The 12,597-nt window shown below is 54.1% G+C and overlaps 1 protein-coding gene across 9 annotated transcripts in view; it reads right to left on the bottom strand.

Moving 5' to 3' along the window:
• The window catches only part of DAB2IP (DAB2 interacting protein), a 158,592-nt gene that overhangs the window by 12,010 nt on the left and 133,985 nt on the right, over positions 1–12,597 (bottom strand). For all 9 annotated transcript variants that reach the window (XM_050320117.1, XM_050320116.1, XM_050320115.1 and 6 more), the window contains 3 exons: positions 6,540–6,684; positions 4,231–4,375; positions 605–841 (listed from right to left, as the gene is read on the bottom strand). In XM_050320117.1, the coding sequence (XP_050176074.1) occupies positions 605–841; positions 4,231–4,375; positions 6,540–6,684 (527 nt within the window). The remainder of the gene's footprint in view (positions 1–604; positions 842–4,230; positions 4,376–6,539; positions 6,685–12,597) is intronic.

The raw sequence follows: 12,597 nt of genomic DNA, 5'->3' as shown, positions 1-12,597 counted from the left end.
GTGCGAGCACTAAGCCAGTTTCCAGATCTAAGGAGCTTTAGACAGAAACTGTCCATTCATGTTTCAAAAAGCTCATCATTTTGTTATCAGAGCTCAGGATAAGGAGCTCAGAGCTGCAGCCAGTGGAAAGATTTTCAGAAATCTCTCGCTTTGTTTCCATCAAACCAGTGGGCTTAGTTAAGAATTGATAGTGTCCCTGTTCTCTTCTCAGGCCTCCCCAGTTCAGCCAGCTGCATTTCAACAGCAGGGAAGGTCCCAGAGCTCAAAGGAGGGACAGAGCAGCTCCTGAGCTGTGCACACCACTGCTGCTGGTAGGGTCTGGTCCCACACCCACGGGACACCACAGGACAAAGTCCCCGCTGCCACCCCGCTGCTCATCCACGAGGTCAAAACAGCCTGTTTTCCCACTCCCAAAACATGTCCTGTTTTGGAAACTTTAATGATCTCCCTGACCCAACAGTCAGTCCCAGAGAGATGTGGGGGGAAGAGCCAACAGGAAGCCCACAGGCCCTTTCCAGCGAGGGAAGGAGCAGCGGGCGTGGGACTCCGCGTGGCTCTGCCCACACAGCCGGAGGTTCCTTCCCCGCTCCCCAGCCCGGCTTACTTGGCGAAGTTGGCGAGGTTCTGGGTGACCTTGGCGATGAGGGTCAGGGTGCGCGCCGTGCGGTCGTCCGGGTACTCCTGCAGGAGGCTGAAGAGGGACGGGGACATGATGGCCGGGCACAGGAAGCGCAGGAACAGTGATGCGCTGATCAGGCGCTCGCTGATGTCGGGGCGGCCACGGTTGCTGCACTCCTGTCTCCACGAGGCAAAAACTTCTTTGAGCTCCCTTGGGAAGACGCTGAAAGGACAGAAGGGCAGGCAGTGTCTGTCAGGGTTAGGGTGTCAGGAGACTCAAACCACACGGGAGAAAGCAAAGCTGCTCTGTAAAGCTGTGAGAGGGGCTGTGCCATGAATCACCAGCAGCTCCAGGGTCTCCAGCACAGCTGGAGCTTGGAGGGAGGGCTCTGCAAATTGTAATACTCCTGTTCGAGCACCTGGATCAAATCCCAGTGTGCCTAGTACAAACACAGAGCCCCACCAGAGTTACTCCAGCCTTGTCGCTGCACAGACCTCAGCCCGCCTTTCCCGGATGCCAGAATTCCCCTGGGCCCAGCAGCCCTTATCGCTGGAGAACTGCTGCCTGTCCCTGCTCGGCCCTCCCCAGCTCCCTGCTCCCACCTTATCCTGTTCCCAGCACGTGTTATTTATTCAGCTGGATACTCCCACCCGGGAGAAGGCTGGCACTGGGTCCCACTGTGGGTCCCTGGCACACGAGTCCCACCACCCCAGACAGGAACCACTGTGCTTGTCTCACACCCCGAGCTGATCACTGACAGCCAGGGGTACCAAAGCAGGGTGAGGGGGGGTTCAGGCTGCATTTTAGGCCATAAATGCCCTTCACAAACAGCCATTTCCGAGGATGGTGTTTCCCAGTTTTGCTGCAGGGACTATCTGGTAGCAGTGAAGCAGAGCCAGCTGGACTGTCCCCTCTGTGGGACTGACTGCCCTGGGCTGAACCGCTCACAGGCCAGGAAGGGGAGAAAACAATGGGAATTGCATGTCCAGAGACACCAACAGCATGAAGTAGGTGCTGGAGGAGGCTCCAAAAGAGAGAAGCCCTCCTCCCCATCCACTGTCCCTGTGGCAGCACTCCCAGGGCTCTGGGCAAATACAGGGGTGCTCCTCCTGCTGCCAGTGCTCCACATCCTCCAAGCTCTGCTTCCCAGGGCTACAGACACTCTTCACCAACATCAACTGCCTGCTCCTCACCAGCCAAGAGCTCAGGACCTGTGGTGTTTGGGGTCTGTCAGAGGGGCAGGAACCCTGCAGCCACCTGGCCATGGCCTCTGGCCCTGCAGGTGTTCCTTGAGCCCACAGGCAGAGCCTTTTTCCAGTTCCTCTTTATCCTTCCAACGTGATGGTGACACTCCATAAAAGGGCCTGGCAAATGCTGCCATCCTGTTCAGCTTCTGCTCCATGCTGGCTTCTCACTTTCACTCTCATGAGCATTCACCTCGAGCTTTACAAACAACATTAGCCACCGTCTTCGGCTGGATAGGTTCTCCTCTGTCTTTGGCTTGATCCACACAATTGGACAAAGCCCTTTTACTTCATGGTATTTGCCCAGAAACAGGAGAATCCTTTAAGCAATTTAAGGCTTGAATGATCAGGACAGGTTGTGCAGTTGCTGGAAAGCAAACCCCTGAAATGCAGCCCCGGCTGCGCGTTCCCCATCCCGGGCTGGAGCCCGTGAAGTTGAATGGTGCCACAGCGGATGGAACTCAGCTCGTCGGCTTTGTGTGACAAACGGGCCCGTAATTCATTACCCAACTTCCCAGTAATGAGCTTCCACATGCTGAAATTCTGCTTACACCGAAACTTTCCAGATGTCCAAATTATGTCATAATTATAACAATTTTGGGTTATTGTAAACCCCTTTCCTCTCCCTGCCTCTCTCCGCAGATGCGCACGCACACTCCAGGCTCTATTTAAAGCAGGATCGTTGGCTGTCAGGATACCTTGGCCAATCCCAGCACTCATCAGCCCAATTAATCCCCAGGAACCGCTGAGCACAAAGCACCGAGGGGGAACCACTCAGAGCAGCAGCTCAGCTGCTCCAGCCTTCCTTGGAAGAACGAACTTCCTGAGCATTCCTGACTCTCCTTAGGTCACTTCTCAAGCCTATTTTTAGAGTGACCTTTTAGTGCTGCTTTGGGTATTTTTAGGAAGACGTTAATTCAAACAATTATAATCCACTGGTGACTAGAAGTGGTAAATCCCTCCTGGGAGAACAGATAAATGCCATTCCCGAGTCAGAGCTGTTAATTGGCCCAGGATAAGGGATAGGATACCTGTAAAGAACCTGCCCTTCATGTACCTGTGGTGGATTATGGCAGCCTGAGGGAACCTCTTGCTCCTTGCTGTCTCCCTGAGCAGGATCAGGAAAAGCAATTCCCTTCCTGGTTTGCAGGAGGGTACACTCAATATCCCGGGAAATTACTCATAATAAGTTTTCTGACCTCAACACAACAGGTGGCATAGGAGAGAAAATGATAAATCCTCAATATGAAGGACTTCCTTCCTTCAAATATTATCCCTAGCTGATGTTTTGCAGCAACAACGTTGCTACTAAATATATTAATAAAAACTAAGCCCAGATTTTAAGCAGGAAGGCTGGAAATCCAGCAGTGAAACAAAAATGCTCCCTCTCTCATGATCAGAAAGACAGGCTGTGGGTATGTCAGCACGAAGCACAAAGCCAGTATTTTTATTTCTCCAATAAAGAGAGTCACAAGCCCACCTTTCCCCCCTTTCAGGTCACCCCTGCAGGCAGCAGGTTCACTGGGGCAGGGACTCCTGGCTCCCAGTTCCAGCAGGAACACCACGAGCACAGCCACATCCAGCAGCCAACTCCACAGCAGGATACAGCTGCCTCACTCCAGCAAATCTGGGATATTCAGGCCTGTCCCAACTAGTAGCAAGAACCTTTACCCTGAGAACAAACAACTCGGAAATGCCTCCAGCTGCATACCAGGCCTTGGGCCAAGGAGGCAACGGGCTCCCATCGCGCTCCCATCGCGCCTGGGGCCGGCAGAGACAGGGGTTAACCCAGAGGAATGTGGGATGCTGAGCCAAGCAGCACCCTGGGAGAACAGCAGCATCCTCCCAGCTCCAGCACCGCAAGCAGGGAACATCTGCCCAAAAAAAGCTGCCTGTGCTGGGTCCCTGCCTGCTGCAGGAGTTCAGAGCTTCACCGGCCGCTCCGGGAGGTGCAGTCTCATCCAGACCGAGTCATTCCATGGGTGGGAGACCCAGGACGTGCATTTCTGCCCTTCACTCCAGAATTTCACACACATTTGGCATCGAGTACCTCTCTGAACCGGTCACACTGGCAAAGGCATTTTGTGTTCCTTGACCCCAGTGCCCTGTCCCTGTGCCCCAGTGACCCTCCAGCACCTCTGGGTGACAGAGGATCCACGAGGCTGCCTCACCCCTAGAACTCATATTCCAAACTTTGGCAGAGCAGCAGCTGCTGTCTCACCTGCTCCTGCACCACCAGGATGTGAGCAAGGCCCCACATCTCCCCCTCTGAAGCTCCCTGACAAGCTGCTATGGGGCAGGTCCCAACATCTGCCACCCTGCCCCGCTCCATGCGAGCCGAAGGAGCGATGCTCCTGGGATACTCACCAGTAGGAGTTGATGATCTTGCAGAAGGCCAGCTCACAGCACATCTTCAGGTTGCCCTGATGTTCGGGAAGGTCTGAGGACGAACACTTGCTGGGATCCACCTCACAATTTTCGTCCGATTCATACAGTGCCTTGATAAATTCCCCTGTAAAACAGAGAGGGTTGGGGATGGGTTTGGAGACATGAGAGGAGCCTTCAAGCAACGCTGTTCCTAAGCCCCAGTGCCTGAGCAGCTTCCTGGCACCCCACCACACTGGAAGAGCAGATGGATATGAGAGCAGGTGGTGACCCCCAGAGCCCCAGCCAGCTCTCCAGGAGGACCCAGGAGAGCCTGGCAGTGCCTTGGGAGCTCATAACCGGCACAGCACACCCTGCACCCGGGTTCTGAGGAGCACATTCCACCCCTCTTCCCCAGCTGGCAGCTCTGCCCTGTGGCTGTGGGATATTGCACCAGGACTCTGCTGCCAAGCACCCGCTTCCACAGCCCGACCCCCCACGCTCCTGTTCCAGAGACGCTCCCTCGGGCTAATCCAGTAGGAAGGATGCTGGCAAGCTCTCTAATTATTGGTAGCACGGCCTGCTACTGCAGACTGTGCCCTGGCACTGACAAGCCACTGTGATTCACAGGAGAAACAGGTAATTAAAGGAAAGAAACAATTTACTTGGTTTATTTTGAGCTGAACATCACACAAAATTAAATGAAAATATTTCTCTGAGATTCCCTGTGCTCCTGTTTGCTGCCTGGCTGCTCCTCACCCTTGCAGAGGCTCACACTGTGGCTGCTGTGCCAGCTCCTGCTCTCGGGCCACCCTTCACCCTGGGGTAGCTGGGCACAGCCCCCACACCCACTGAGGGGGTGTCCCACCTCGAGAGGGGGGTCAGTCCCCCATCCCAGCAGTGACTGGGGGCACCAGGGGATGGGACAACAGGGATGAAAAGGCACCCTTGGTTAGCTTGGGTGATGTTCTGGCAGAAAGGTTTGCTTGGCTTTTCTTCTCATTCCAGGTGGTTTGCTCCTAATTCCTGTCTGCCTTGGATTTTCCCATCCTGTTTTCTCCCCGCTCCAGTCTGCATTCCTTCCCTATTGCCAAAACAGATTTTAATTATATACTGGAGAGCCTCTCCAATGTATTTTCAGCTCTGCCAGGGAGCTCTGGAGCCACTCTGCTCACCTGCAGGTGATGCCTGCTGTTCTCACCCGGCCCCATCACCCTCTCCCTGGCTCCAGGACAGTGCCACGCTGCCCTGGGGCACCTTGTGACACACAGGGGAACCATCTCACTGATAAATGGTCACTCACAATCAGCACCCCAACAGCGAACAAGAACCCCAGGCTCCTCCTGCACAAGATGGGCCTGGCAGCACTGAGCCCCAAAAAAGGGAATATTTCAGAATTCTCTGATTTCATTAATATTCCAGCTTTTGAGAAATTATATGAGATAATCTACTTACAGACTTGCCTCCAACCAGAAAGCATTACAAGGCAGATATAAATAATATTCCTTTTGCTATTCTTGTGAGTTCTCTGTTGCTTTGCCTGAATTTGATCAATTATTTCCCTTTCCTCAGTGCTGTCATTATTATTATTATTATTCTCTTAATAAAGTATTTATGCTTCCTTTCTCCTTGCTAAAATCCAACAGCAGGAACCCAACATACTGAAAAATTAACACCTCAATAGAAACTCTGCTCATCCTGCTCTGGGATGTGGATCCAATGGAGCTGCCTCTGGCTGAGCTCATTCCAAGGCAGCCTCTCCCCATCCTCGTGCTGTGCTGCCTGCACGCAGCAATTCCTTCCTGACCTGCCCAGAAGCAGAAGCTTCTAATTATTTTCATTTGCATCAAGAGAAATATTTTTGGAGCCATAAACAGAGCCAGCACTTTAAAAAAAACAAAACAAAAAACCAACACCAGGAGGGTTCCCAGTGCTGGGTGATCCGGGGGGCAGCTCATCACGGCGACTGGGGAGATCTCATCTGACTCGGGAGTGCTGCAGGAGCGTCTCTGGTGGGGTGTAAGGGGGGAAGGATTCAATCAGCCCATGACACGGCCAGTGCTGAGACAGAAGACCTGGCAGGCAGCATAATGCCTTCAAACATCCATTTGTTATCTCCTCTGAGAGGAGGGGGAAGCGCCAGCTCAGCGGTCACCTTCCCCCGGGAGCAGAGAGCTCCTCACAGCCATGCCCATTCCCCTTCCAGCAGGGAAGCGCTGGTGCCTCTGATACCATCAGGGCTCAGGTGATGGTCCCCACCCTGCAGCTCAGAGAACCTCTCTGGGCAAGACCTGCCAATGCTCTGTACGTACCTAAGGCATCTTGCAAGTATTTCTGCCCCACCAGCTTCAGGTATTCTTCGATTGCTTTGGTGGCCAGTGTGTTCTCCCTGAAAATGAGATGCTCATTCTCACCACAGCGATCAACTTCAGACATCATCAGGTCAGTCAAGAAATCCTGGAAAGCAAAGCCCATGGTGGGTCACACACAGACAGCGCTGGTCCCGCGGAGCAGCCGCCGCCCCGGCCCCGGGGGGGTCCCACCTTCGTGAGACGCCCGAGGGAGTGGAGGTGCTGCGGGTGATCCTCTGTGTGCACCTGCCTTTCCACCTGCCCAACTCCCTCACAGGGACAAGAGCAGAAATCAATCTCTGGAGAGTCTCAACTTTGGCACCCCAGTGACTCATCCCAGCCCTGCACTGCATCTGCCCCTCCATCCCTGGCTGGGCTCGCAGCAGCCTCACATCGTGTGGGTGAAACCTCCTCTCCCCCGTGCAGCGTGGCTGTGTTGGGTGTCCAAGCGCACTGCTGCACACCAGGGCCAGGGCCATGCTCAACGTCACGAGCTGTGCCCACAATTAATGGCTGAGAATCAATTAATGCTCAAGTGCCCTGTTTCCTCAGAATTGCTGGAGACAAACAGCTCTGCAACAGAGCCCATTTTGGGCACATTTTTGGTCCAACGTGCACACAACCAAACCCATGGGCTGTGATAATCCTCTGTGCTGCACAGCAAATGGAAGGGGTGAGCAGGAGCAGTCCCTGACAGCTGCCCCTCCATCAGTCTGGGCTCTTGGAGTGCAAATTCTCCAGGAAAACCAGCATTTCAGAGAGCTCCAGGTCTGCTTCAGTCACAGAGTTGACTGAGCAGAGGGTCAGCAGCTCCTGTGCTGCAGCCAGGGCTAATGCAGGAGGAATGCCAGGCAGCTCCTAATGCTGATACATGTTCTCTGCACTGCTCATGGCCAGAGCAGCTCTGCCCATGCCCGGCTCCTCCTCCTGCACCAGGTGCTGAGTGTCACCACTCACCTGGATGACAATGGAAAGAGGGGCTGGCACTGTGCAAATCCCCCTCTGACAGCTTCCCCATGCAGGAGACAGAGAAATGTTGACACACACGTTCACTTCCACAGCCAAGGGCACCTTTTCAAACTCCCTTCCACTGAAACAGAATAATCTGCTCAGTAATGACCTTCCACTAAGAAATTCTCCTTCATTCCTCACGACAGCACCAGTGGTAGCCCTGGCTGCTGGCAGGGGCAGGAGGAGCACCCCAGGCTGCCACGCAGTGTCCCAGGTCCTGCCCCTGCCATTCCCAAGCACAGCACAGCTCCCACAACACCCAACACCCCACTGCTCCCACATTCCCACAACACTCTGACTGGGACCAACGTGCTGCCCTGACCTTCCTCCAAAATCCTTCAAAAAAAACCAAAGAAGGAGCTTAGGGCTAAATAAATGAGAAGTCACTTCCATTATTTCTTTAGTCAGAAGATGCCCTTCCTCAGATCTCGCTACGTCTGCAACGCTCTGGCAGCTGCAGAGCCAAAAATCCCCCCTGGAAGCAAAGCACGGCCTCCCCCTGCTATTTTCTCTCATTTTGCCCCTTTTATCAGCCAAGCTGGAATGAAACTTTAAACCCTGCTCAAATCCCGTTAGCTGCTATCTGGGTAACTCTATCACCTTTATCTTCCCGGGGCTCTCCCAGGGTACGTTTCAATTCCAAGCCACCACTCAGGCTGACACAAGGTGCTGATTCTTAATTAGCAGCCACTGACCTTGGCTTTGCTTGATTCTCTTTCCTGTCACTTTCCCAACATACTAATTATCTCAGGAACACCGAGTTTTACAGCGTCTCTCAGCCAAGGGTTTGCTTTTCCCGCTCTTGTTGGCTGAGGACTGGCTGCCCGAGTCCTGGAAACCCAGGGGCCAAGTGGTAGCCAGAGAAAACGTGAATTTGGATGATTTTAGCTGATCTACAGAATTCCCTAGAATTTAAAGGAGGCAAAATTGCACGGCGGGACTCAACACAAAGCCAGAAACATCCCCCGGAAATCTCTGCTGCTGTTGTCATTCCCTGCACAGCACCTGCAGCTCAACAGCTGGGAAAGGGAACCTTTGTGGTGTCCAAAGCAGAAAGGAAAGCTGCTGAAATCCCAGAGAGCTCCATCACGGCACAGCACCCAAAGCTGGGCCCAGCACAGCAGGATCTGACCCTGTGACCGTGCAGGGGAGGAGGGCAGAGCCAGGACACCCAGCAGCATCTGCAGGATCGCCCCTGTCCCTGCAGGCCCAGCCTCCCCGGGCTGCAGGAGCCCTCCTGCTGGGCTGCAGGACCTGCCCCTGGGATGCACCCGGGGTCCCAGTCCCCACAGGGTGTGTCCCTGGGCGGCTTCCTCCGCAGGGACTGCTCTCGGCGGCCGTGGGAAAGGCGCCTCGTCCACGGGTGAGTTCCCAGGACATCCTGCCACTTCTGTCCCAGGGCCAGCGTCCAGAGCTCAGCTTCCAGCCCTTCCCTCCACACAAGAGAGCCACATCGGCTCTGGATCACACTTCTGTATCTCTGCCTTAAGTACTCCAGCAGCCAGCACTCAGAAGACACAAATGGAATGCAAATACTTGTGGAATCCCTCCGGGGGCCTCACTCACCCACATACAAGGTCCTGAATAAAATGCAATAACTAAAGCCAATAAAACTCCCTGTTTCTGAGCAGCAGAGATCAGCAGGGGGTTGTTTTCAGTTAGGGCCCCTGGCAATGGAAGAAAATAAGATGCTTTATTTCATTACATCAGAGTCGAGAGGGGAAGGAAAAAGGTCTACAGTCAAAATTAAGGGCTGTGCCAGTGTTCTTCAGGCTTGTTTCCATGTTTATTCTGAGGCTTTTTGCTTCAGACTGGACAGAGCTGAACCTGTGCGACCCCAGCCGCTGCACATATGCTGATAAAGGAGAGCAATTCATAAATAAATAAATTCAGAGCATGACAGCACAAGGCTGTGCTGGTCTCCAGTGCTCTGCACACAAACCAAGCACGAGCGTGTGCTATTCCAAGACAGCTCCTCCACAGCTCCAGACATGTGGGCAGCAGCCTGGCAGCCTGATCCCACAGCTTGCCAGTGCCAAGTGAGCCCACCCTACCAGGGAGGGGTCTGTCTGCACCAAATATCCCAGTCCCAGGGGGTTCCAAGTGCCAGTCCCTGAGCCCAGTGGCAATGCCTGCCCCCTCCAGCTCCTGAGCCTGGGAGGCAGAAGGATGAACCAGTTGGGTGCCTGGCAGGGCTGTGGTGGGAGCAGGAGAGCTGCCCTGGGAGCCAACAAACAACACACATCCTGCAGGATATACCCTGTTCAAACCCAGGAAGGATTCTGCACCTCTCCCCCGTGGGGAGGGTCCTCCTGCCCACAGCACGAGGGGTGTTCAGGGAGCTAAGGAGACCCCCCCCAAACACTGTGGGGGTCACACACCCTCCTGGCTGGAGCTGATTGTTCCTGATATCGTAACTGACTGCTGGGCAGATTGACTTTGAAATAATAAGGTTCTCCAAATCACAAGCCTGATTAATAGGATTGACTTAACCTTAAGAGGATTGAATTGATAAAGGTAATAAGATTACTGCTTATTTCAAAGACTAGCTCAGAGTCCAGCTGGGCCTTTATGCAAAGGTGAAAAACACCAGGGGTCGGTAGGGCTGCAGGTTACAGGTGGAGGAGTGTTGGGACACACCTACAGGGGAGGGAAACGTGGCACTGGGTGGTGCTGAGCTGTGCAAGGACAGCAGCAGAGGGGCAGCGACTCAGTCCTGGACACACCACGTGAAACCCAGGACCCCAGGCCAGTCCTAGACTGTTCCACCACACAGTTCCTCTGAGAATCTGCTCCAGACACTTCTCTGCTGGGAAATGCAGTGGGGTGCCCTCCTTCAAGCCCTGGAGCTCATCCTCAGTGCTTCTGGCATATTCCAATTCCCCTTGGGAAAAGGCAGTGAAGCGGCAATGTGAGAGTTAACACACAGGAATCTCTGTCCATCACCTTGCTCAGGGAAATCAGAAAACCTGACAGATACAACACTAACACACTGAGTGACCACTCCCTGTGAGGACAGAGGGGCTGGATCCCACACAGGAGGCTTGGGAAGTGCCCATCACCCTGAGAGCCAGATCCCTACACCCACTGGTGTTCCCAGTCCTGCCAGCCACCCTGACTGCTCTGCTTGGAAACAGGGGGGAAAACAGTGGGGATGCTCATAAAACTGATTAAAGCACTGATTAGCTCCACTATGGCTGCTATAAAATATTATCAGAGAGAAACTCTTTGTGGGGGAAACGACACGGCTGCTGCCGGTCTGTTTGTGGCTGAACGTGCGCAGCATCCTCACTTCCCTGTGTCCTCAGCCTTTCCAGGAGGGAGAAGGGAGCAGTGCTGCCTGCAGGGACCAACAGAGCCCTGGTGCCACCAGCCTCCAAGCCCAGCTGTGCCACATCTCCTGTCCCTGCCTGAGCTGAGCAGTCACTCTTTGGGAGGTCCTGGAGCCCTGATCCGACTCTGGCTCTGCCCCTGGAATGGGGGGTTCCAGCAGACTCACATGGGGAGAGCAGCTACATCTGCTCTGCTGAGGCAAATCCTCCCAGCACAAACAAACAGGGACACATGTTTATCCTTCACTCCATTCCCAACACCATAAATATTTATTTCCAGCGAGCAGCCGGTTTGTTGGAGCTTTATCTAATGCCGGGTTTGATCGACCAACTCTTCGCACAAGAGAGGGTTTTTTTATATATTTACAGCCACGAATCGAGCCCCAGAAGCTCTAAGGCAGCCCTGAAACAAATCTAAGCTGTGGTGAATATTCTGGAAGCACCAGAAGTCCATTGGGAAGGATGCAGCTTGTCTACCCAAAGCCACATCACAGGGACCACATCAAGCCCTGCTAATGGCAGGGGTGAGCACTCCCAGTCACACCAGCCATGGCAGCAGAAATACTTCATGACTTTGTGTCTTTTGTCTGGGGGTTGGAAAACACATGAAAACAGTTGGGCATCTCCACACCCTTACAGGGAGCACATCACCAGCACTCTCACTGGGAAGGTGGAGGCAGGTAACAAGTGAAGGACAGAGCTGAGAGCCCACATCTGTGTTTCAGCCACCAAACAACATCCTTCTTCCAGCCCCTCCTTGCCACAAAGCCAGGGAACAGCCATGTGTGCCGAGAGCTGATTGAGTGCCGGGTGTCTGTCAGATTTTCCAGCAGGCTGGGGTAGCTCCCTGCTCTCAGAGCCTTATCAAAACCCTCTTCCCCTCCTCTCCACCCACTGCCTTGGCAGATGCTCAGGGGTTTCCAGGCATGCCCCGTTTCACACCAACCCTGGTGCAGCACTGTAGGGATGAAGCTCTTCCCTCTCCCAAACAGAGATCAAGGGCAGCAGGGACTCTGGCTCTGGAGAGGACTCTGCTTTCATGCTCTACCTTTCAAATCTATTGTGGTACAGCTACACAGCCCAGGAAGGAGCAGGTATTTAGGGAGAAAATTCACCTACAGCTCTTGTCCCCTTTCCACCTGCAGCCACAGGTGTCCTCCCCAGCAGGAGGGACTTGGGCAGTGCCTCAGGGTTTCTGCAGCTTCAGAAAACAGGGAACAGCTCAACATGGCAGTTGTAGGTGTCTGCAGGTAGGGATGGCCCTGCATCCACCCAGGGGGCTGCACAGGGACACTGGTGGCAGGGACCTGGCTGTGGCTGGCACGTGGCCCCACCACATCGCACCTCTCCTGCAGGGCAGGGACCCGATCCCTCATTAAGGGATTACACCGTATTTACAGCAAATCGCTGCAGGGAGACAGGGCCAGAACAGCCCAACACCAATTAGGTGCTAACGAGTCTTCCTGATAATCTACTGGACACTTGTTCCTCAGTCCAACTGTAATTGCTGCTTTAGGGTCACCGACAGCAGCCAAGAGCCACAAAAACCCCTTTATCAGGAACACACATCAGTGGTTGCCGATTGCCAGGTCTGCAGGGGGTCTCTGCAGGGGAGCTCTGAGGGGCTCACTGGGAAGGCTCCTGGTGAGGCAGAAGGATGGGGAACCCACCCCCAG

The sequence above is a fragment of the Myiozetetes cayanensis genome, unplaced genomic scaffold (genome assembly GCF_022539395.1).
Source record: "Myiozetetes cayanensis isolate MyiCay16 unplaced genomic scaffold, myiCay2020 scf23, whole genome shotgun sequence".
NCBI lineage: Eukaryota > Metazoa > Chordata > Aves > Passeriformes > Tyrannidae > Myiozetetes > Myiozetetes cayanensis.
This window is presented reverse-complemented; position numbering and strand designations above follow the sequence as displayed.